The following is a 22,795-nucleotide window of genomic DNA, read 5'->3' as shown; positions in this document are numbered from 1 at the left end:
ATAAATGGTCAAATAATATATAAGCAAAATACTGCAGAAGCAAGAAATCTGAAATAAAAACAGAAAATTCGGGCAGCATCTGTGGAGAGAGAGAGAGAGTTAACGTTTCATCAGAGCTGGGAAACGTGATTAACTTGCAGTTAATCCTTAGAGACAGGTTTAGTAACGGCCAAGTGAGGCTCTGAGGGTCAGGCTGGAGGAGGAGGAGGCCGGTTTACAGAATGGTGAAGGGGCCGGTGAAGGGGCCTGGTTTCCCAACCCCCCAAACTACTGCCCGGGTTACCCACCGGGTCCAAGGCCGGGGCCTCGCCGCTCTGCCGCCGGAGCTCGTCGTCTTTCTTCTTAATGTCTTTCTCCCAGCCGTCCAGCTCCCTCATGAAATCCCGCAGCTCCTCCGACTGCTGCCGCACCTGCAACTGCAGCTCCACCGACTTGTTAATGCCCGACATGATGGCCGAGCCCGGAACCTCCTCCCGGTCGCCGGGGGGCCCGGGGCCCAACCTGCACCGCGCGCCGGCGGAAATACCTCACGGACAAGTGGTGGGCGCCATCTTGGTGAGGGAAGGAGGGTAGCGCCATCTTTGTAACGGAAGGGGGGGGAGTCGCCATCTTGGTAAAGGAACGATGTGGCCTTCCCCAAAAACCGACACAAGAATCACCAACGCGGTTCAACTATCCCACACCTGAATGACTCAAAGGATGCACCTTTTTAGTGATAGTACCTGCTCACAAAAAGTGTCTGTCCTTATCTCAATGTATTAGTGATGCTTTTGCGGCTTTGGCTCTGTTAATGGCAGAAGTGTGCAACCGCAGACTCAGAGTTAGCCAGGGAGATCAACTTTTATTAAATAAAACAAGGACACTTCGACCGGATTGGGGGTGGTGGGGGACTGGGGGTCTGGGGGTGGTGGGGGTCGGGTGCTGGTGACCATCAGAACAGGGTGGGTGGGTGTGGGCTGAGACAGTGAAAGCTGGGCTGGGGGGCGGTAATGAACATACGAACAAGGAGCAGGAATCAGCAAAACCCACCTCCCATGAATGAAAAAAAAAATTGGAAGTGGGAGAACAGCTTTGTGAATCCCGTGGAACTCAACCTCAGGAGAAAAGACTGACCATCGGGAAGTGAACAGTCTTTGAGGCAGTCCAGGTTGGAGTGGCTTTTGAGAGAATTCAAAGGCTTCGAAAGTATCTTTGAAAGTGAGGAGTTGAAATCCCTCATAAGGCAGACAGAATTTTAACGAGATTTTTGACTCACAGTGGCCACTGATATCTGGGTGAGTTACTGAGAAACCTGTTGGATCTGTCTTGATTGCATTTGGCATTTAATGTGCAGTCTGGTGTGTCCGACCATAGTTTGCCTGTTAATTCATATTAACCTCATGTTAATTCTGAATGTTAGAGTAGAAGATAGCTATTGTAGATTGCTTTACCTCTAACTTTGTATAGTAATGTTTGTTGTGTTTGTTTACTATCTGGGAATCTTGTGTCTTTATTCTCTTAGTAAGTACCTGGGATTTCAAACTTTGCCTACTTTAAACAAACAGCTAATGGTCCCTAACCGGATCATAACATTCCTCATTCCAAAGCTGTCAGCATTTGCTCTCTGGAGAATTGCATAGAAAGTAGGATGTATAAGACTAAAATGAATGAGAGAAAGAGAGAGAGTGAGAGACAAAGGTGGGTTGTGGGTTGGGGGAAGGGTGGGGGGGGGCGGAATGTTGTGGGTGCAGGGGGAGACCAGAATAAAAGGTGTAACCCTTAAATTAGAGTTAGTTTTTTTCAGAGATTATATCATGAAGCACTTCTTTATACAAAAAGTAGTTGAAGTCTCAACTCTTCTCTCAAAAAACTACGTTCAGGTTGGGGTCAATTGAAAATTTCAAAATTGAGATTGGCAGGTTTTTGATAGGCAAAGGAATTTGGATTATGGAACTAAGGCAGGCAGATGGAGCTAAGATACATAACAACCATGGTCTAATTGAATGACAAATGTTGTGGTAAATGTGCACAAATCAGTGAATGTGGCAGGACAGGTCAAGAGAACAATTAATAAAGTGTGCAGCCCCTGGGCTTTATAAATAGGGGCATACAGTAAGGAAGCAAGGAAGTAATGATAAGTCTGTATAAAGCACTGGTTTGGCTTCAACTGGAGTATTATGTCCAGTTCTGGGAACCATATTTTAGGAAGGATGTGAAGATCTTAGAGATGGGACAGAAAAGATTCACAGGAATGGTTCTAGGGATGAGGAACGTCAGCTACGCAGATAGATTGGGGAAGCTGAGGCTGTTCTCCTTGGAGAAGAGAGGGTTGTAAGAAGATTTGATAGAGGTGTTCAAAATCATGAAGGAACTGGACAGAATAGATAGAGAGAAGCTGTTCCCATTGGTGGAAGAATTAAGAATCAGAGGACAGAGACTTAAGGTAACAGGCATAAAAAGTAATGGTGACACGAAAAAAATCCTATTTTAGACAGTGAGTGGTTAAAATCTGGAATACACTGCCTGAGAGTGTGGTAGAGGCAGATTCAATCAAAATTGTGGTAGAGGCAAATTCTTTCAGAAGGGAATTGGTTCATTATCTGAAAAGGAAAAAAATGCAGAACTATGGGGAAAAGGTGGGGGAGTGACACTAATTGAATTGTTCTTGAGAGAGCCAGTATGGAAATGACAGGCCAAATGGCCTCATTCTGTGCTGTAACCATAATGAGTCTATAATCCTACCAGGCTTGAAGGGCTAAATGGCCTACACCTTTTCCTATGCTGCTCGACAGACTGCAGATTCCTTAAACACATGTTCTTAGGGTGTCAGCAAGTTACCCTGAGTGACAATTTCTGTCAAATTTGATAGATGGTTATATATAATTAAATGTTTGTCACATTTGGAAGTATAATTCCTCTGTAGGGCAAAATATAGCAATTGGCTTGTATGTTAAGACAGCAATCAAATATCCAATTCACTTAACATGGACACTTGGGGCACGTCGTAGAAAATGTTGAAATTTTCAATTGATCCTAACCTGAATGTAGTTTTTTGAGAGAAGAGTTGAGATTTCAACTACCTTTTGTGTAAAGAAGTGCTTCGTGATATAATCCCTGACAAAACCTAACTTTAATTTAAGGGTTACACCATTTATTCTGGTCTCCCCCTGCACCCATAACCATGCTCCCCCTGACCCTCCTTTTTCTCTCTCTCTCTATCTCTCCTTCTCTCATTCATTTTAGTCTTATACATTCTACTCTCTCTGCAATTCTCCAGAGAGCAAATGCTGACAGCTTTGGAACACATATAAAGAAGGATGTTTAACTCATGAAGAAAGCACACAGAGAAAATATTTGGTGAGGAAATCCAGAACAAGGGGACATACACTTAAAATTAGATCTACTGTAGTAAAGTGCATAATCTGAAAAATCACAATATTCAACTGGGTGAGGGTTACATGTTGTAGACAATGAAACATCCCTAGGGAAAGAAATTTATGCATGCTGCACAGTATGTCCACTTTTTAAAATTAATACTTTACCTCTGCTGACTGGCAGATAAAGGAACATCTGGTAGTAACAGCAACATGGTACATGGACAGGCAAGATGGGCCGAATGACCTCTTTCTGTCCTGTAATGTTCTATGATGCACAAACAGTGCAATTTATAAAAACAGAAAATGTTGGAAAAACTCAGCAGGTCTGGCAGCACCTGTGAAGGGAGAAATAGGGTTAACATTTCAAGTCCGTATACGGACTCGAAACTTTAACTCTGTTTCTCTCTCCACAGATGCTGCCAGACCTGCTGAGATTTTCTGTTTTTATTCCATATTTCCACATCCGCAGTAATTTGCTTTTATTTCAGTGCAGTTTATATACGGGTTCAGTGGTAGCAACTGTGGGGTTCCAACCAAAGAAAGCAAAATGCATGAACAGTCCAGACGGAATTTGAAAGGCGAAATGGGATTTCAGTGGAAGTCCTGATCAATTTTTTACAAGATGGCTCCTATCCCAGCATGCCCCGCTGTTCTCGTCATCCTGAAACCGCTCTATCTCAGGTGCTAGGTGACGTAACGGGATCACGTGCTTAACCGCCGCCAATCATAGCCCAGAACACCATTCAGTTACACCACATGCGCATTGGACATCTTAATTTAAAACTTTTTTTTTAAAAAAAATCATTCTTTTCAAAGGTAGCACTTTAAATCATAGGGCGGATCCGATAAATAAACACATCTATAATTTGGTGTTTTGTTTTAAAATTCCGCGGCAGGTTTGACCTTTCACCCTTTCCTTCAATGGCGGCGGGTGCTGGATTTCTGTAGTGAACCAATTAATCGAATCAAATCTCGGCGATGGATAAAGGGCAGGACAAGGAGGAGGATTACGGCTATGGTTTATTTCCAGAGCATCAGACTGGCAAACCAAAGAAAGGCCTGTTGGCGGAAAGCATTTTAACTTTCAACCACAAGTGTCGGGTGATGCTGCAGGTGGCCCTGGATACCAGTGAGTGGAGAGAGGGAGAGCTGGAGGGGGAGGGGGAGGGGGAGGAACTTGGGAATGAGCTGGGGGTGGAGAGGGTAAAAGCAAAAAACTGCGGATGCTGGAAATCCAAAACAAAAACAAAAATACCTGGAAAAACTCAGCAGGTCTGGCAGCATCTGTGGAGAGGAACACAGTTAACGTTTCGAGTCCGAATGACCCTTCAACAGAACGAGGGAGTGGGGGCTTGACCCCTGACCCTCACACCAGTAGTACATCATTCCAAACTCCTTCCCAAACTACTACTCTCCTATCATGGGAAAGCTTACAGTGGGGATGCCTGATTTCTCTCTCTATCCTTTACCAAGTGGAGAAATGAGGGATGATGCCTCCTGCAACAAATCTTGAGTAGCCAGGCTGGCTGGCCTGATGTGTTCCATGTTCAGGACTTGAGGCCGCCATCGCACTTTGTCTTCTGCTTGCAGGCCAGGTGGCTGCCCTGTCCGTGCCCGTTCTAGGTTCAGTTGAGCACCAACCATTCTCTTTGAAGGAATTTGAAGTCAAGGATCTCTACTGTTGTGTCAGTGATGAGGTGTTGTTTCCTTATGTTACATGCACCCCGCCATTCCATCAATCTGGATAGTGGGTTGATGCTAGCTGCATGTTACTGAACTTTTTTTTTAATTCTCCTTTTCACCATAGATGCCCAATCCTTCTATACTTCCATTATCTATCAGGACAGACTGAGGGCTCTCCACTTCTTCCTTAAACAGAGGCTAACCCGTCCCCATTCATCACCACCCTCTTTTGTCTTGCTGAACTTAGTCTAACATTGAACAACTTCTCCTTTGACTCCACTCAATTCCTCCAAATAAAAGGTATTGCAAGGGAACCTGTATGGGTCGTAGCTAAGCTTGTCTTTTCGTGGGACATTCCTTGTTCCAATCCTACTCTGGTCCCCCTCTCAGCACTTTTTCCAGTACATTGATGATTTTTTTAACGTTTCCTACTCTCACCCCGAACTGGAAAATTTAATTAACTTTGCATCTGATTTCTACCCTTCCCTCAGCTTCACGTGGCCCATCTCTAAATTGTCCCTTCCTTTTATCGACTTGTTATTATCTTGGTTTCTCCCCAGAAATGGAGACAATTATCCAAACTTGCTGTTTGAAAGGGTGGTAGAGACAGAAACGTTAGGGGAGATGGTGGTGCAATTGTAATGTCGCTGGACTAATAATCCAAAGACCCAGGCTAATGCTCTGGGGACATGGGTTCAAATCCCACCACGGCAGCTGGTGGAATTGAATTACGTTAATTGCCACATGAGGGGGACATGTTAATAATTTTTTTATTTTTCTACTTTTTAAGTTTATAACACTTTCAGTGCTCTCCCTGAGACAGCACTTAGTCTCAGGGAGATGTGCGCTCTTTTGCGCGCATGCGCGAAAGAGTGCACTCTGACAGTTGGGGAATCCCTCCCCCCCGCACAGGAAGCGCATAGCGCTTCCCACTTGGCAGCCCGCTGGGCGGGCCTTAATTGACCCGCCCACTCAAAATGACAGTGGGGCCCATTTCGGCGGCGGCGATCAGCTGCCCACCCGCCGCCGAACCGGTGGGGCCCGCCCACCCATCAAGGGCAAAATTCTGCCCAATGTGAATTCAAGGAACAGCTTCTCATCTTTCACTGAGGCACTTTACATTTTGCAGCCTTCCGAACTTAACATCGAATTCAGGTCATAACCTCTGGCCCCACTTTTTCTGACAGTAGCTGTTGGTAATGATTCTGCTTTTACCATTTACACCTCCATGAGACCCATCTTTTGTTTCTTTACTTCTATTACCATCTCCTTTCATCTTGTACCCACCATCCCCTTTACAGTTTAATCTCTCCTGCCTTCCACCTTATTACAGATCTTCTCTCTTCTTTCCCCTTACCCTTCCCCTTTTTTCTGCCTCTGTACTTGCTTCAAACCTGTTATAGCTGCAGCTTTTTCCAATTCTGATGCAAGGTCAGCGACATGAAGCGTTAACTCTGTTCCTCAACAGATTCTGTCTGACTTGCTGAGTATTTTCAGCATCTTCTGTTTTTATTGCCTCGACCACTTTCTGTGGAATGAGTTCCACTCTCTGGGTAGAGGGATTTAACCTTATTTCCGTATTGAATTTAATAGTAACTCTCTTCTATTTATGGCCCCTAGTTTCTCTCTAAATGTTACCTTCTAATACTAATCCTGATTTCAAACTACTGGCCCTTACTGGTAAGCTTAACACCAAGTTGTGTGACATCAGTAGCAATTTTTGATCTTGGTGCCAACCTTAGTCCTAATATCAACCCTACCTTTAACCACTAACTCCAAAGTACAGATCATAAGCCTTATCACCAAACCACATTTTGCCAATTGTATGGTGGCATTATTGATGGCTGTTGTCAACAATCAGTCCTTTTTTTTTAAAAGAAAGTTTTAAAATAATTATGATTGTCCTGAACACAGCTGATGTGGTCCTGTTTTATCAGCTATGGGTTAAAGAGATTGTAATGAAATTGGAGGAGAAATAGGCTTATACAAGTCACTGAGCATGGTAGCTTGAATTGAAATTAACACATACTTTTGGGTGACATGATCACCAGCTCACTTTGGGTTAATGTCATTTGTAGATGACCAGTGAGACAGTGTGAGTACTTGTCAACTCACTTGCAGTTCTGTTGGGTTAATAATTCTAAAATAGTCTCATATGATGAATTATTTTGACGTGCAGTAACACTGCTCTGGCTAACTTGAGATGAACGACCAACTAATGTGTGTTCTAGGGTTATTGCCTGAGGGAAGAATATTGCAAGGAATGCAGGGAAACTCCCTGCTTTATTTAAATAAACTATCTAGTTGCACGGATCTTTAATGTTCCACCTCAACTACTGGAACAGGGAGAATGGGACTTCAGCTTAACATCCTATTCAAACAGCCACCAATCATGCATTTAGCAGCTCCACAAGTCTCTGCAGTTGAACCAGCTACATTCTGGCAAAGTGAGAGGATGGGCCAAGGCCGCTTTGAGATACTTGTGATGGTATGATAGCAAACGATGCCATGGTATGACTATCACTATCTACATAACCCAATCCACTCCTGAGACTTAGAAATAGCTGAGTAGCTCTATGTACCAGCAATTTATTTCCCTGTAAAATGAATCTATGTTCAAAGAACCTTAGAGGAAGCTTGGTTTGACAGGCTAGGGAAAGGGAGGAATGTGGCACAGGTAACTGAACGGATGATTTCAGGTTTTACTGACAAAGTGGTCCGTGAGCTCATTGCACCTGAAGGAGGTGAGGGGCTGCTGAGAGGCATTTAGGAGATGCTCGGTAGTTAGGAACAAAGGAATAGGCCATTCAACCCCTTGAGCCTGTACTTTCACTCATGGCTGATCTGTATCTTGACTTCATCTACCCACCTTGGTTCCCTAAACCTTTATACCCTTGCCTGACAATCTATCAATCTCAGTTTGAAATTTTGAATTGACCACCACTGCCCACACCACCCCAGGCCCCCTGCTTCAACAGCATTTTCAAGGGGATTTCCACTACCCACTATGTGAAACAATTCTTTCTGACATCATCCCTAAATGGCCTAACTCTAATGTTAATTATCCCACCATCAGAAATTTCTCTCTATCTAGTCTATCAACTCCTCTGATCATTTTAAATATCACAATCAGATCATCCCATATTTAAGGAAACAAAGGCATAGTCTATACAAATTTTTCTCACAATTTAACCCAGTGCTTCCCAAACCTTTTCTTGGTGTGACCCAATTTTAATGCTTCAAACTTTGTGACGCCAGAGTGAAAGGTTGTGGGTATGAGGGGCAGATAGTCTTTAGTCTTTGATGGGGAGGGGTGGGGGGGAGTCAAGAGTTGAGAGTGGGGGTAGTTCATGAAAAGGCAGGCTTTCTACAAAAAAATTAACCCATCTTTTCATAGGCTTTTTTTTTGCAAATGGGAGGACTTAGAGTGACCTCTCAGCTGTCAGAAATCAGGGCAGCCACCCCTATCTGTGAGCTTGCAACCCTAAAATCCTCTCTCAACCCCACTGGGTAGTCACAACCCACAGTTTGGGAAGCCCTGATTTACCCCTTTTAGGCCTGCTATCATTCTGGTCAATCTGTGCTGCATCCCTTCAAGGCCAAAGAGAAAGCGGGGCTAACTTTGCATGATGCAAGGATGGTCGACCAATTGTGCACTTTAACTGTTCAAATCTGCATCCCTTGGACTTGAGGAAGTGAATATGGTGGCTGTACCTAGAGGAATGACCAGTATTGGAGAGAGTAAGGGGACAAGAGTATTGACTTAAAGTTCAGGGTATGACTGGGCAGACCAGCAGCTGCAGAAGTATTGTGGTAAATGGCGGGGGGGTGAGGGAGTGGGCGATTAAAGGCAAGCCAGTTGGGTGTTTGAAAGTGCCATTATAAGTGACTCAGGGGATGGTTTTAAATGCAAGTACCAAATCAAATCCATTGAAACATTTGTTTCTCTTGCAACTTCACCCTTGGCTATTTGAATGTCATCCAAAGTCTACTTATGCTACTCCATTTTTTCTCAAGATATAATAGTTACATGCAATTAATTTTGTCTGCCATTGTTCCTGCTGTATTTAGTCTAATTTTGTAGTTCCTAAGGTTCTTTTTTAGAATCAACTGTAAATTTGATCAATTTGCGTTAACTTTCTAATTCCAATTTAATGATCAGTTTGAATACATGTTCAACATTGTAATCTGATTTCTGCAGGTCCGTATGCAAAACTCCTGGTAGATGCCATGAAAGGTTCAGGATGGTAAGTTTAATCTTCCAAATTAAATTGTTGTTTACACCCATCAAGCTCTTGTATGTCTACATTGTTTTAAACTTACACTGATATTTGCTTTTTAACCATTGTTTATGACTTATTAAGTTGATTCTGTTTTGTTTACTGTGCAAAAGCACGGGATTGCAAAGAGACGGGAATGCAGATTAATTGTAGAATGCGTAACATCAAGGAACCGTGCAGAAAATAAAATTTGTATGGCAAAAATGCTCCAAAAGCAGTTGTTAGTTCCTGATTGCACTGGAGGATTCCTTATCCAGCCTCCATTCTGAAAAGAAACTGCTGTGTTTAATTGCTTTGAAGTTACTGAGCAGCTGTCAACCTCGGGCGGTGGCATTTAAAAGGAGCAATGGGAGGCCATCTGCTCAGTTTATGCGTGATTCAATACTACCTTATCACCTGTATATGTTGCAGGATGGCCGTCATCTGCACAAACAGTTGCTACTATCTTATTCAGACTGTATGTTTATGCTTTCCCTCATTCTTTTTAATGATAAGAATTCCTTTTATTTAAAAAAGGACGTGGTCTAATGGTACAATATAATATTGACCAGGAAAATCCATTTAGGTTGTAACTTAATTCCTGGAGGAGCTGAAGAAAATCTCTGCCGTATAATAAACAAAATTACTCAAAATGTTGTCATTTATTTTCTCCCTCCGTAGAAATTGCATGGGTCGAGAGGAACTATAAATGGTTGCACAGAATAGCTACCCCCCACCACCTTTTCTCCAGATCCTCACTTGCTTAAAAATCTTTTAATTTCTAACACCTTCCAGATCTGATGAAAGGCTGTCGAGCTGGAAACTGGGGCCAGATTTTAACCCTGTGCAAATGCGTGGGTTTTGAATAAGTTAAAATCTCGCCCATTAATTCTGTTTCTCTCTCCACACGTGCTCCCTGACCTGCTGAGTGTCTCCAGTACTTCCGTTCTTATTTCAGATTTCCAGCACCCACGATGTTTTGCTTTTCCTTCGGATGACTATAGCAAGAACAGCTAAATGATATTTACAATATTTTGTGTCTTCAGCGCTGTTTATAAGGATCGTCACTTTTCCTGTGAAGATTGTGATGGGACAGTCAGTGGAGGTTTTGATGCTGAAATATCACAGGTGGGTCATGAACCTGATGTCATATTCTGATACAGCACAGAAGGAGGCGCTTTGGCCCATCATACCTGTGCTGGCTCTTTGAAAGAGCTATCCCAATTAGTCCCATTTGCTACTCCTTTCCCCATAATCCTGTAAACTTTTCCCCTTCATCTTTATCCAAATCTCTTTTGACTGTTATCATTGCCTGAACAGGGTTGGTGGAAGCAGATTCAATGCGTTTAGATCACAGCAACTCGCTACACAACAAAAAAAAGTTTCCGCATGTCACCTCTGGTTATTTTGCCCATCACCTTAAATCGATGTCCTCTGGTTACCGACCCTTCTGCCACTGGAAAGTTTCTTTTTCTTTTCTCTACCAGAATCGTTCACGATTTTAAACATCGCTTTCAGCTCTTCTATTAACCTTCTCTGCTCTAAAGAGAACAACCCCAGCTTCTGTAGTCTCCCCACATATCTGAGGTCCCTCATCCCTGATACCATTAAGGCCTTGGCATCTTAAAAGGAAAGTAAATGTTGGCATTTACATGAAACATGTGTTTCAACACTCGTAACTATAATTTTGACATTTTACATACACACATTGTTGGCATTGTCTAACAAAGGAGTGGTGAGTTGCTGAGATGTTGTTATCTCCATTTAGCTGCCTTCTTATGAGCTGTTAGACTTCTCATCTTCCACCAGATGTGACTTTGTCTGTGGCACATCCAAATTTGTTTACATTTTGTGGGTCCAAGTATATATTTCACAGAAATATCGAAGGTAACCATAATTCCTTTCAACTTACATAGAGTAGAATCTTGTGGAGGTGACAGGGGACTTAGCCGCCACTGGGGAGCCGATGAGAGCCCTGCATTGTCTCTTTTTGTGAGGGTCTGCCGCATCAGGCACTTGATGGACCAGTGGTGGCCTTTCCCTGGAATCAAGGACTCCATGGGCAGACGTCCTGCTTGCCGACAGCTGCCAACTAGTTGGAGTCTGACGGCTCTACTGAACGGCAGTGCCACCGGAGAGGCAGTGGCTGCTACCGGCAGGATGCTCACCTGAGGTCTCGGATTGTCACTGGATCCAAGGCCAGAGAAGAATGATTACGGGGGCGGGGGGGTGAAAAAAGGTGTCAACAGCAAGGGCTCTCACCAGGTCCCCTTTCCCAATGCTCAGTCCCTTGATCGGGCACTGAGTGTCTTTTGAATGAGGGAACCCCATGAGGGAACCCCTCCCCACCCCCTGAGCCTGCAAGCCAACATGCCACAGTTTGTTTGTCATGCTTGTTGCATAACTAGCACCTGCCCACCCCCCCCCCCCCGCCTGCCTGCCACTGAGTTAATACCAGCAGCGGTGGGATGAGGCCCTTAAGTGGGCATTAATTGGGCACTTAATGGCCTCAATTCGGGGTGGGGTGGGAAGACCGTCCGCGGGCTTTCTCACTACATACCTAATCGGGATGGAGGCAGGAAGGCGGCTGGGTTCCTACCCGCCACCCTCCCATTTGATTAAATTCCCCCCGCCACAGGATTCTGCCCATAGTTTCTCTTCTTGTAATGTGGTTAATAACAACCTGGCAACCTGTTTCGTGTAAACAGTTAAGATACAAGTTGGTTTTAAAGTAGGGTGAGGGAAGAGGCTTGGGACTCGCACTGTCCAATTGTATGAAAATCAAGTTGGTGGCACATGTCAGCTAAACAGCCTCCACCCTCCTCTTTTCCCCAAAATACTGGTTCTGACTTTTTCAGAGGGCAGAGGCTGAGCTGCTGATGGGCACTCCTGCACAGTGCGTCCCCATTATTCAACATAATGCTTACACTTGCTTTTAAAAATACCTCAAGGTAGGTATTTCTCAGTACACAAGTTTTAATGAACTGACCAAGGATTTCAAGAGATGTTTCCCTGGTATTTTAGCAGATTCATTAACCTGTTTCCTTTAAATTGAATCTAGAATTGATGGCCTCAAGCACATTAGTGCCAAATTAGTGTAACACGGAAAGAAAAGATATAATTTCCTTTATGTGAAATTGGAAAATCAAAGTAGTGATAGATATGAAAATTACTTCACATGCTTCATAACACTCACAGGTTCAAAGCATTTTCGGAACCAATCAGACTTTGTATTTCAAGTTTTTAATGTACTTTATGCTTGAACCTGGTAGGAATTAGTTATTTTTGCCTCTCTCTGCAGTACAACATGGTATATAATGAAAATTCAGCACTTCTCCTCATTTCCAGTCCAGTACACTTTTAAGTTAAAATAAATGTACATCCTAGATAAAACGAAGAAAGGAAATATCTCTAGAAAAAGGGGTTTCACATTAGTGTGAGAAGACAGCCTTGAAAGGACCTTGTTGGGTATTGCTGTAAGCTGATTAACAGCAAATTAATCTCTCATAAATGCAATGAGCATACTGTAATTTCAAGCCAAATAAGTGTCAAAATTTACAAAAGCAAAGTGATTGCCTTGTGGAGCACCTCTGCCAGTCCACAAACATGACCCCAAGCTTCCAGTTGCCTGTCATTTTAATTCTCCACCTTGCTCCTACTCTGACCTTTCTGTCCCTGCAACAGACTTCTAATGAAGCTCCACACATGCTCAAATAACAGCACTTCATCTTTCAACTGGATATTTTACAGCTCTCTGGACTGAACATTGAGTTAAACAATTTTAGGTTGTAACCTTTGCCCCTGTTTTGTGTGCTTTTCTTTGCTGTTTTTTTTTCTCTCTCGTTTCCTTTACTTTGCTTTCTGACAGCATCTATTCAGAATCCTGCAATTCACTCCTCCTCTAGACTCGCCTTGTTTCTTTACTTAAACCATTGCCACTCCCTTTAGCTTTGCAGCATGAGCCTTTTGTTATTTATTTTCTCTTGACCTCAACCCCATTACCAATCTTCCCTTTTGTTCTTCCTCCAACTCCCCCATCTTTCACGTGTTGAAGATCTATTATGTTTCTAATTTTTCCCAGTTTGATGAAAAGTCACAGACCTGAAACAGTAACATTGTTTCTTTCTCCGTAGGTGCTCCCTTACCTGCTGAGTATCGCCAAAATTTTCTATTTCAAGTGTCAAAACTTTATTGGAATCGCTTGTGACTTTGAATTCCTCCATCTCTCTTTTTGATGTGCAGTGGTTCACAAATACTCCTCACCCGTTGCTGATTTTCTACATTAAAAACTGAAGAGCGTACAAACTGAAGAGAATTACAAAAAATAAAAATGGTAAACTTAGATTTACCTACCTCCTGAGGTGGACAGGTGATGTCCCACTTCCATTCCATAAAGGCCACCAACTGACATGGACGAGTAGGCTAGGGACGTCTTTTTGATTTAATTAAACTGAAAATCATAGAATTTACAGCAGAGAAACTGGTCATTCGGCCTGTCCAGTTTGTGCTGTACCCGAGCCTCCTCCTACCCTACTACATGGAACCCTATCAATATTCTTGTATTCTTTTTCACCCTTTGCTTCCCCCAAAATGCACCATGTTAACAGCAGTGAAGCTATTGATGGTAACTGACAATGAATTGTATAATATGAGCAAGGAAGCAAAACACACAAAGTTTGCAGCTGCAACAAATCAATTTGTTTCTAGTATTTATGATTTTTAAAAGTAAGTAGTGGCCATTTTGACTTACACATCTGATTTTCTTCTCCCTCCTCTTAATTGTGTCACTGTGGTTATAATCAATACACCAGCATCTTTCATGGTGCTGCAGAAAATGCAAAAAAATCAACTGCATTTAGTCCCCCACGAGGTGGAACATTCTTTGTGGTTATTGGTAGCTGACTCACTTTGGCTCTTGTCTGGATTTCACCAGTTCAAGAGCCTCCTAACAGTAGTTTTACAGTTGGACAGATTATCAAAATTATTGGAACTTGTAATAGTTGTGATGGACTTTAAACTTCATGTAGACTGGACCAATCAAATTGGCAAAGGTGGTCTGGAAGATGAGTTTGTCGAATGCCTTTATGACAATTTCCTGGAGCAATATGTTGTGGAACCTACTCAGGATGAAGTTGTTTTGGATCTAGTATACTGCCATGAGGCAGGCTTAATTAGCAATGTCATAGAGAAAGATCCACTTGGAAATAGTGATTATAACACAATTAAATTCCAGATTAAGTTTGAAAAAGACATACTCCAATTACAAAAAAGAGTGTTATACCTGTGTAAATGATTTTGTTCAAGTTTGAGGGGAGAGCTGGCTATGGTTGATTGTGGAAAGTAGACTTAAATAAACGGTGGGAAACATTTAAAGAGTCAAGTCAAAATGATCGACATTCTGTCAGAAAACAAAAACTCAGTGGAGAGAAAGATCCATCTGTGGCTTACTAAGGAGGTTAAAGATAGTATTAGATGAAAAGAAGAGGCTTTTGCAAAGAATATCAGTAAGTCTGTGGATTGGGAGTGTTTTAGAAACTAGCAAAGAGCCACCAAAAATTTGACAGAAAGGAAAAAAAAATAGAATTTGAGAATAAACTAGCCAGCGATTTAAAATCAGATTGTAAGATCTTTTACAAGTAGATAAAAAGGAAGCGTCTAGCTAAAGGAAACGTCAGAAGCAGAGACAGGAGAAATTATCATGGGGGAATGAGGAAATAATAGAGACATTGCCCAAATATTTTGTACCTGTCTTCATAGTAGAAGACCCAAGCTACATGCCAGAAATAGAGGGAACCTAGGGGACTAATAAGAGTAAGGAAATTAAGGTGATTAATAACAGCAGAGAAAAAGTATGGAGAAACTCGAGGGACTAAAATCCAACAAATCCCCAGAACCTGATCGTCTGCATCTTAGGGTTCTAAAAGAGATAGAGGGATAGCAGATGTGCTGGCTATGATCTTTCCAAAATTCCCTGGATTCTGAAACAGTCCCAGCAGATTGAAATTTAGCAAATGTAATACTGCTATTCAAGGAAGGAGGGAGAGAAGAAACTGGGGATTACAGTCCAGTTAGCCTGACACCTGTCATCAGGAAAGTGCTGGAACCTATTATTAAGGAAGTTGTAACAAAACACTTAGAAAAGCATAGTATGATCAGACAAATTTATTAGAGTTTTTTGGGGATGTATGTAGATGTAGTATACTTCAATTTCCAAAGGACACTCCATAAGGTGCCACACAAAAAGTTAATAGGTAAGATAAGGGCTCATGGAGTTGGGGGTGATATATTAGCGTGGATAGAAGATTGGTTAGCAGATAGGAAGCAAAGAGTAGGCATCAATGGAGCATTTGCAAGTTGGCAGGCTGTGTCTAGTGGAGACCTTTAAGGATTAGTGCTGGGGCCTCAGGTATTTAGAATCAATGTTAATGACTTAGACTAAGATGTGGTACGTATGACTTGACAAAATCCCTAAGGTGGTCATGTATTTATAATTTAAACTTGGACACCACCAGCGAGGTAGGCTGAGATTAAGGTTCAGGGGGACTCCCTGAAGCCAAACCACAGGAAATGTGGCATGCCAACCACAGACTGGAAGAAAAATAGACCTGAAAGAACTGCCTGAGGAGCAATGTCAAGTAATGGCATTGTTCCCTTCGAATGGCAAAGAATACAGGCAGCTAAGCACGGACCCAACTAAATCAGACAATTCATCATTGCCCTCACTGGAAAGCCATGCAGGTCTGCAGTTGGGTGCTATAACCACCTTAGAACCGTGCAAGAAATGGCCATCTTTAATAACAATGAGAAACCGATGATGTTCTTATCTTCACAGTGTCTCCTCCAGATCTGATTAACTCACTTAAAGAACACATGCTTTTAAATGCACGCTGCTGGCCAGTCCACTTAATTGATTATTAAAATATGTCTTTGGGTAACTTGGTCTTTTATTGTAATAATTTCATTGCACGTAATTTGAAAGCTTTTTAAGTTAGTTTGATTTTTGTACCTTGGAGCTTCAGCTACATTGTGTTACACTTTGCGCATCTTTGAACATCGGCAACATTGCCATGAACTACAATTTAAAAGTCCTGAGCATTGTATGGCATGTAACAAAGGGAAAATTTCTAACTACTAATTTAACAAGTTATCATACCATTTCACAGTATGCTTGTAGACTTTGTATCAAATCTTTCTTGTGTTCTTGAATTCAAGATTGTTTTATGCCAGAATAATATCCACCAACAACAGCACATGAATCGGGTGGTGACCCACGAGTTAATACATACGTTTGATCACTGCCGTGCACACGTCGATTGGTTCCACAATATAAAACACCTTGCCTGCTCAGAGGTAAGATATCCCTGGGGAGGGCAGGGTAAAAATCTGAGGGTATGTAGCTATTATGAAAGGTATACGATTATACCTGGATTTGTTTCGGGGCTGAATTTGTGTTATCTGGCCTGTTAGGGCCCGGTAAGTCAAAGCTGTGGGAAACATAGAATTTGGGACTCCCCCCCAAAGGGTGTCCATGATATCACTGAGCAGTTTTCCGCCCAGAGGCCAGCCTAGTTCATTGGCTTGCCTTTACGTCAGATGGGAAGCTGTTCGGTGAAGGCCATGGGTACTGGGAGAGGACAGTGTCGGTGGAGGAGTAGGGGGTGGATTGGGGGTTAGTGAGGTAGGGTCCAGTTGGGGAGTGGGGTTGGTTCAGAGTTGGGTATGTGTGAGAGAAGGGGTAATGGTTGGATTACCAATCTTGAGGTCAGGTGTGTTGGGGGCATGGGGAAGAGAATTGGAGGCTTCAAGGTGGAGAACAGAGGCCAGGGTGGAGGATCAAAGGCTTTGTGGGGGGGGGGGCAGGGGGAGGAGTTGGAGGGAGGGGTGTTGGAGCCTGAGCAGGGGTTGGGGGATTGGAGGTGTTAGAGAGCATCAGAGTCCAGAGTTTAGGGGAGGCTGAGGGTTGGGGGCGGAGGGGGGGTGGAGTTGTGAGGGTAAGTTCATCAGAGAACTTGAGGTGGGGTTGGAAGCCGTGGGGGGGAGGGATGTCGTGGGAAGGACTTGATTGCAGAGGATGCTCACACAGGCGGGCAGGATTCAGCACAGAGCTCCTGAATAGATGGAACTGGGGATCTGGACTGCACCACCACTTTCAGAAATGTCATTTTAATTTGAGTGGCTTGAATTTCCTTTAACTTTTTTTTGTTACAGGCTATTAGTGGCACCCCTTACAAAGGGGGGCATTTAGTTCCTCTTAATTGACCAACCCTTGTTTGAAACAAAAAATACATAAATTTGAACTTGTAGCAATGGGATAGTACTACTGTATAAATAGGCACATCTTAAGGTTAATTAGAGGCTAATTACTATTGGCCAGGAAAGTTTGTTTGAAACAAAATGTGACATAGCAATGCCACCCTTCCTTCAGATATTGAAAAAAAGGGAATGATTCTTGGCTTCCTGTTGGTCTAGATTGGTCATTCCTAGGTTTCTACTCCTCTTGGGGAGAGAGCAGATTATTAAATTGGGGCGAAAAACAGCAAGAATGGACTCGCTCTTTTTTAAAACACTTCCTTGTTTGGTGCTAAACTTCCTTATCCACTGTTTTGAGTATGTATGCACTGAGCATGAGCAAATGTGAAATACACTTCGCAAATGTGATATTTTGACAAATGACAGTCATGTCAGGTGCTAGACTTCTATTATCTGGCTGTTCATATGGATTGACTTACACTTTCAACAGATACGAGCTGCTAATCTCAGTGGTGAGTGTACCTTTGGGAATGAATTGTGTAGATTCAACTTTGGCCTAAAGCAACACCATCAAGTGAGTATGAAAATACTGTGTACCACTTCGCACATGTGCTGGAAATTTCATCAGAGATTTTCCTGATCAGCCATTGTAAGTTTGGCAGAGCTCATTTGTCTGCTAATCCTACGGTTATGGTGGCCAGTGGGGAAAATCCCCATGGAGAATCATGCCAATAATACTTAAATATAATCCTTGGCATCTATCCTTTATTATGAGAAGGATTGAACATAAAAGTAAGGACGTTATGCTTCAGTTATACAGGGCATTGGTGAGACTGCACCTTGAATACTGTGTGCAGTTTTGGTCTCCTTATTTAAGGAAGGATGTAAATGTATTAGAGGCGGTTCAAAGGAAGTTTATTAGATTGATACCTGGAATGAGTGGGTTGTCTTATGAGGAAAGGTTGGACAGACTGGGCTTGTTTCCACTGGAGTTTAGAAGAGTGTGGGGTGATTTAATTGAAGTATACAAGATCCTGAACGGCCTTGACAAGGTGGACGTGGAAAGGATGTTTCCTCTCGTGGGTGAGTCCAGAACTAGGGGGCACTGTTTTAAAATTAGGGGTCGCCCTTTTAGGACAGAGATGAAGAGAAATTTTTTTCTCTGAACGTTGTGCAACTCTCTGCCTCAGAAGATGGTGGAGGCAGGGTCATTGAATATTTTTAAGGCAGAGGTAAATAGATTCTTGTTAGGCAAGGGAATCAAAGGTCATCAGAGTTGGATGGGAATGAGGAATTTGAAACGCAAGATCATCAGCCACGATCTTATTGAATGGCGGAGCAGGCTCGAGGGGCTGAATGGTATACTCCTGTTCCTATTTCTTATGTTCTTATGTCTAGCTTTTAAAGTTTACACTCCGTAATGAGACAATTGCAAGGGGTTAAATGTGTATATTCTTCCCCTTATAGTGTTCTAAATGCAACTGTATTCAACATCTACATTTAGAATGCTCTTATTTTACCACGTGTATTTGGCCTTGGCAACAGAGAAGAGAAATTTCATGTCCACTTTTGTCTGTTCATCTGGTAACAAAGTTTAATGATCGATCCAAACTTAACAAGATAAGTATGTGTTAGACTGTTATGTGCCATAGTATTCGGGGGGAAAGCAATATATTGCATATAACAATATATTATATTATACCTGTATTTAACAATAAATAGTGGCACAACACAGTGGATATCATGTAGCCTAATCAGAAAAGCGGTGTCAAGTAGTCTGGCTGCTTGCTCTCTGATGGAGTGAAGGATGTTTGCTTTGTCACCCTTGGCCACTCTTGCACACCTTCTGAGTATAGGGTAGAAAAGCAGCATGTATGCTGGTCAGTCAGTAAAGTTTCATGCTGTACAGGAGTAGCATCACAGCTGCGTAAATTGCCATGTTCTTGAAGGGGAGGGAGCATGAATCCACAAACTTTTAAGTTGTTTAAAGATAGATGCAATTCCGTCTAAAATAATACAGGACATTTCACTTACTCCCTGAGGAAAGGGACTAATTTCACCTTTTTGTTTGCGCATAGTATTTTTCTTAAATTTTGCTGCGTAATTATCACAGGATTGGTTTAAAATAGATTCTAACATTAGCCTCTGCTTTTCTACTCAGAAATGTGTGCGTGAACGAGCCCTTCGTTCCATACTAGCCGTTCGCAATGTCAATAAGGAAACTGCAGAAAAAGCTGTCGATGATGTTTTCGATATCTGTTTTAATGATCATGAACCTTTTGGAAGAATTCCATACAATAAAAAGGATGCAAAACACGCATATAGGGATTTTCAAAACCGGAATCGATATTACGCAAATCTTTGAGAAAATGCCAGACCTCCAAATAATTGTGACAATTAATTTGTAATAAAGGTTTATTAACAAGTCATAGTTGCTAAGAATCAATCATTGTTGCATTTTACAAATGAGAGATTTTCCATGAATACCTTTTCAGTCAACCAGTTAATAGAAAAATGTAAATCATTTGCAGTTTGTTTTGACATTGTCAGATTTTTGTTAATCTGTTAATTTTACTCATGTAGTTTCATTTTGTTGTGTTCATGTGCTTTTTTTATATATACCATAAAATAATTGTACTAGATAAATTAGAGTCATATGATTGAAAATGACTTCAAAGGGCTTGCACTGTTACAGTGCCAATCCAAACAATTTGCTCTTGCTTTCTCATGTCAACATAAACTTAACTAGTCATTACATTGTTCCTTTTCAAAGTCAAGCTCGAATGTTCAGCCAGCTCAATGAACAATTGTATCACAAGGTGTGGTTATTGAGCCAGGAACAAGGAAACAAGACTGTTTCCCTGGGCTAGCTGCATTAACTGGGATCACTTTGAAGCTGCAATAGGCGTCCAACAATTCATACAACTGAATGTGGCCGGAGTTTTCACTCCTGCTTATTTCTATACCTCAAGTGTGAACCTGGACACCCACTCAATGTCCAGACACACCAAAGAAGAATGATTGTTCTGTAGGACACCAGAGGGTTGTCAACGCACATGAAGAATGCTCCAGCATAAACAGCTGTCTATTTTAGAGAGAGGACGAGGTGCAGAAAGAAAAATATAAAACCAGTGGATCAACTTGCATGAATTTATATTTTGTAGAAATAGTGAATAAATATTTATAGACCTTTTGGACATAACACCAACTTGGAAGGGACAACTGCTTTCCCCCGTATTAATACTGTTATTCTGCCAGTTTGCAACTTATTTGCCTATATCTTAGGTTAAAATCTCTTATATTGTGCAGAGCCAAAAAAAACCTAAATAAATCTTTCTGTCACATATGCAGTTAAAATAATTTAACTATATGTGGATGAGCATATTACCAAGTACTGACAACAAATCTGCTCCAGGAGAAGTATGTATAGGTAATGTTATTTATGACCAAGCAAATGTACAATTCAAAGAAATACAAGAAAATTAAAGTGTATTTTCCAATCATCTGGCATTGATTTATTAGTGTATCATGTACAGTAATTATGCCACACACATATATATATATATATAAATATCTCAGGTTGCAATCAGTGGCTACTTGACATGTTAGAGGTGTAGAACATGTAACTTCATAACTAATATCTCAATGTATATATAGTTTTGATTAATAGAGTTACATGTTATTTTCTGGTATTTCCATTTTACTGTTGGACAAGAGAGAAGCAGTTTATTTTTTTAAAAGTAAACATGACCACTCATTCAATAAAATTCTGTATGTGCTATGCTGTTTTATTCTCTTTTATGGGTTTCCAGTTTACACATTTTCATGCAGTATTTATTTTTCCTAATAGCACAGACAGCAGCATAGAGGGGTGATTATCATTGAACTGCTGTGTTCATGCAAAATGAACAGCTTTGTGGTACCCATTGGGACGATGATAAGATCATCATTCATAACTTGAGGATATGCTGATCATCTAACTGAGAAAAATCACTGAAAAATAGGGGATTTCGTACTCTCAAAAATCATGATCTTTCCTAATTTTGCACAATATTGCTGAAAAGGGAGACATTGTGGAAGCTTTTTGTCTTGCACTCATCAGGACAAATGCAAGAATGCCAAATTTCAAACAATCACAACAGTTTATACCACAGGAGAAAAGGGTGCTGATTGCCATGGAGAAAGCAACAGGGAACTATAGACTCCCCAAGCTTCTTGGTAATCCAATAAAGTCACAAGGCTTGAACATATTCCTTTTGTTCACAGAGAATGGGTCCCTGTGTATGAATGTATGTTGCTTCTAGCAAACATAAATGAGCCATGTAACAACCTTGACAATTGGTTATTAGAGTAGCTATTTGCACACTTAGGGTTGTTCAGCAAGTGCTGCCCAATCACAGAATCACGTAACAGTAGACGGTTTTGGGCTTTGCAAGTATGGACTGGTTGAGTACAGTCTCTACTTTGTGTATCACAAGCAACCAAAGGAACATGCTGTTTGAATTGATTGGCCAATTGCTGGGACGTACGGCCTACATACCTGGCATCGCACCGGCACTAAAATAGATACACTAAGTTTCTCAACTGTGTGGTAGCCAGAACATTTTTTTGGACTGACGGCAGCATCCTGTTAGTGAAAAGTACCACTTATGTAGCCACTAAATAGTAGCAGCATGATCAGCTTGTTTAAGCTGTTCAAATTTTTCTTTGATACTTTGTCTTTCCAGGGTAATTTGAGATAAACCAGGTCTTTTCAGGTCTGAATGCTGACTGCCATGGAGAAAGCAACAGGGAACTATAGGCTTCCCAAGCTCCTTGGTAATCCAATAAAGTCACAAGGCTTGAACATATTCCTTTTGTTCACAGAATGGGTCCCTGTGCATGAATGTATGTTGCTTCTAGCAAGCATAAATGAGCCATGTAACAAACTTGACAATTGGTTATTAGAGTAGCCTTTGGCCCACTTGCAAGTTTGCATGATACACAGTGAAAAATGATCTGATCTGGATAACGATTGTCCTGCTTCCTCTGAATCCCACTTCCTCAGCCAAAATCAGGCCCCAGAAGTTGCTGTCATTTTTAGTAGAGTGATAATGGTGAATGCTAACAGTTTGACTGCTGCAAAATCCAGACAGATATATGATCAGAGAGAGATGGAATATTCCATCTGCTGTAAGTTTGCCATCTCAGCCCAACATATTCCAGGCATTAAACCTGCCCATTCATATTTCTGCTTATTCTCGCTTG

At 41.8% G+C, this 22,795-nt stretch overlaps 2 protein-coding genes across 3 annotated transcripts in view; one reads left to right on the top strand and one right to left on the bottom strand.

Moving 5' to 3' along the window:
* rpap3 (RNA polymerase II associated protein 3) overlaps window positions 1-510 on the bottom strand; it is a 57,027-nt gene extending 56,517 nt beyond the window's left edge. For both annotated transcript variants that reach the window (XR_013580184.1, XM_078567846.1), the window contains exon 1: window positions 288-510. Coding sequence is in view for 1 of the 2 variants with exons in the window: in XM_078567846.1 (XP_078423972.1) it covers window positions 288-449 (162 nt within the window). In the remaining variant the exon portion in view is untranslated. The remainder of the gene's footprint in view (window positions 1-287) is intronic.
* A 3,746-nt stretch (window positions 511-4,256) lies between these two features.
* On the top strand, window positions 4,257-21,051 carry atp23 (ATP23 metallopeptidase and ATP synthase assembly factor homolog). Its single transcript, XM_078567845.1, has 6 exons — window positions 4,257-4,485; window positions 9,241-9,286; window positions 10,345-10,426; window positions 16,511-16,648; window positions 18,039-18,122; window positions 19,710-21,051. The coding sequence occupies exons 1-6, from the start codon at window positions 4,335-4,337 to the stop codon at window positions 19,911-19,913; spliced, it is 705 nt and encodes a 234-aa protein (XP_078423971.1). The 5' UTR covers window positions 4,257-4,334; the 3' UTR covers window positions 19,914-21,051.
* Window positions 21,052-22,795: the final 1,744 nt, after the last annotated feature.

The sequence above is a fragment of the Cetorhinus maximus genome, chromosome 22 (genome assembly GCF_964194155.1).
Source record: "Cetorhinus maximus chromosome 22, sCetMax3.hap1.1, whole genome shotgun sequence".
Classification (NCBI taxonomy): Eukaryota; Metazoa; Chordata; class Chondrichthyes; order Lamniformes; family Cetorhinidae; genus Cetorhinus; species Cetorhinus maximus.
This window is presented reverse-complemented; position numbering and strand designations above follow the sequence as displayed.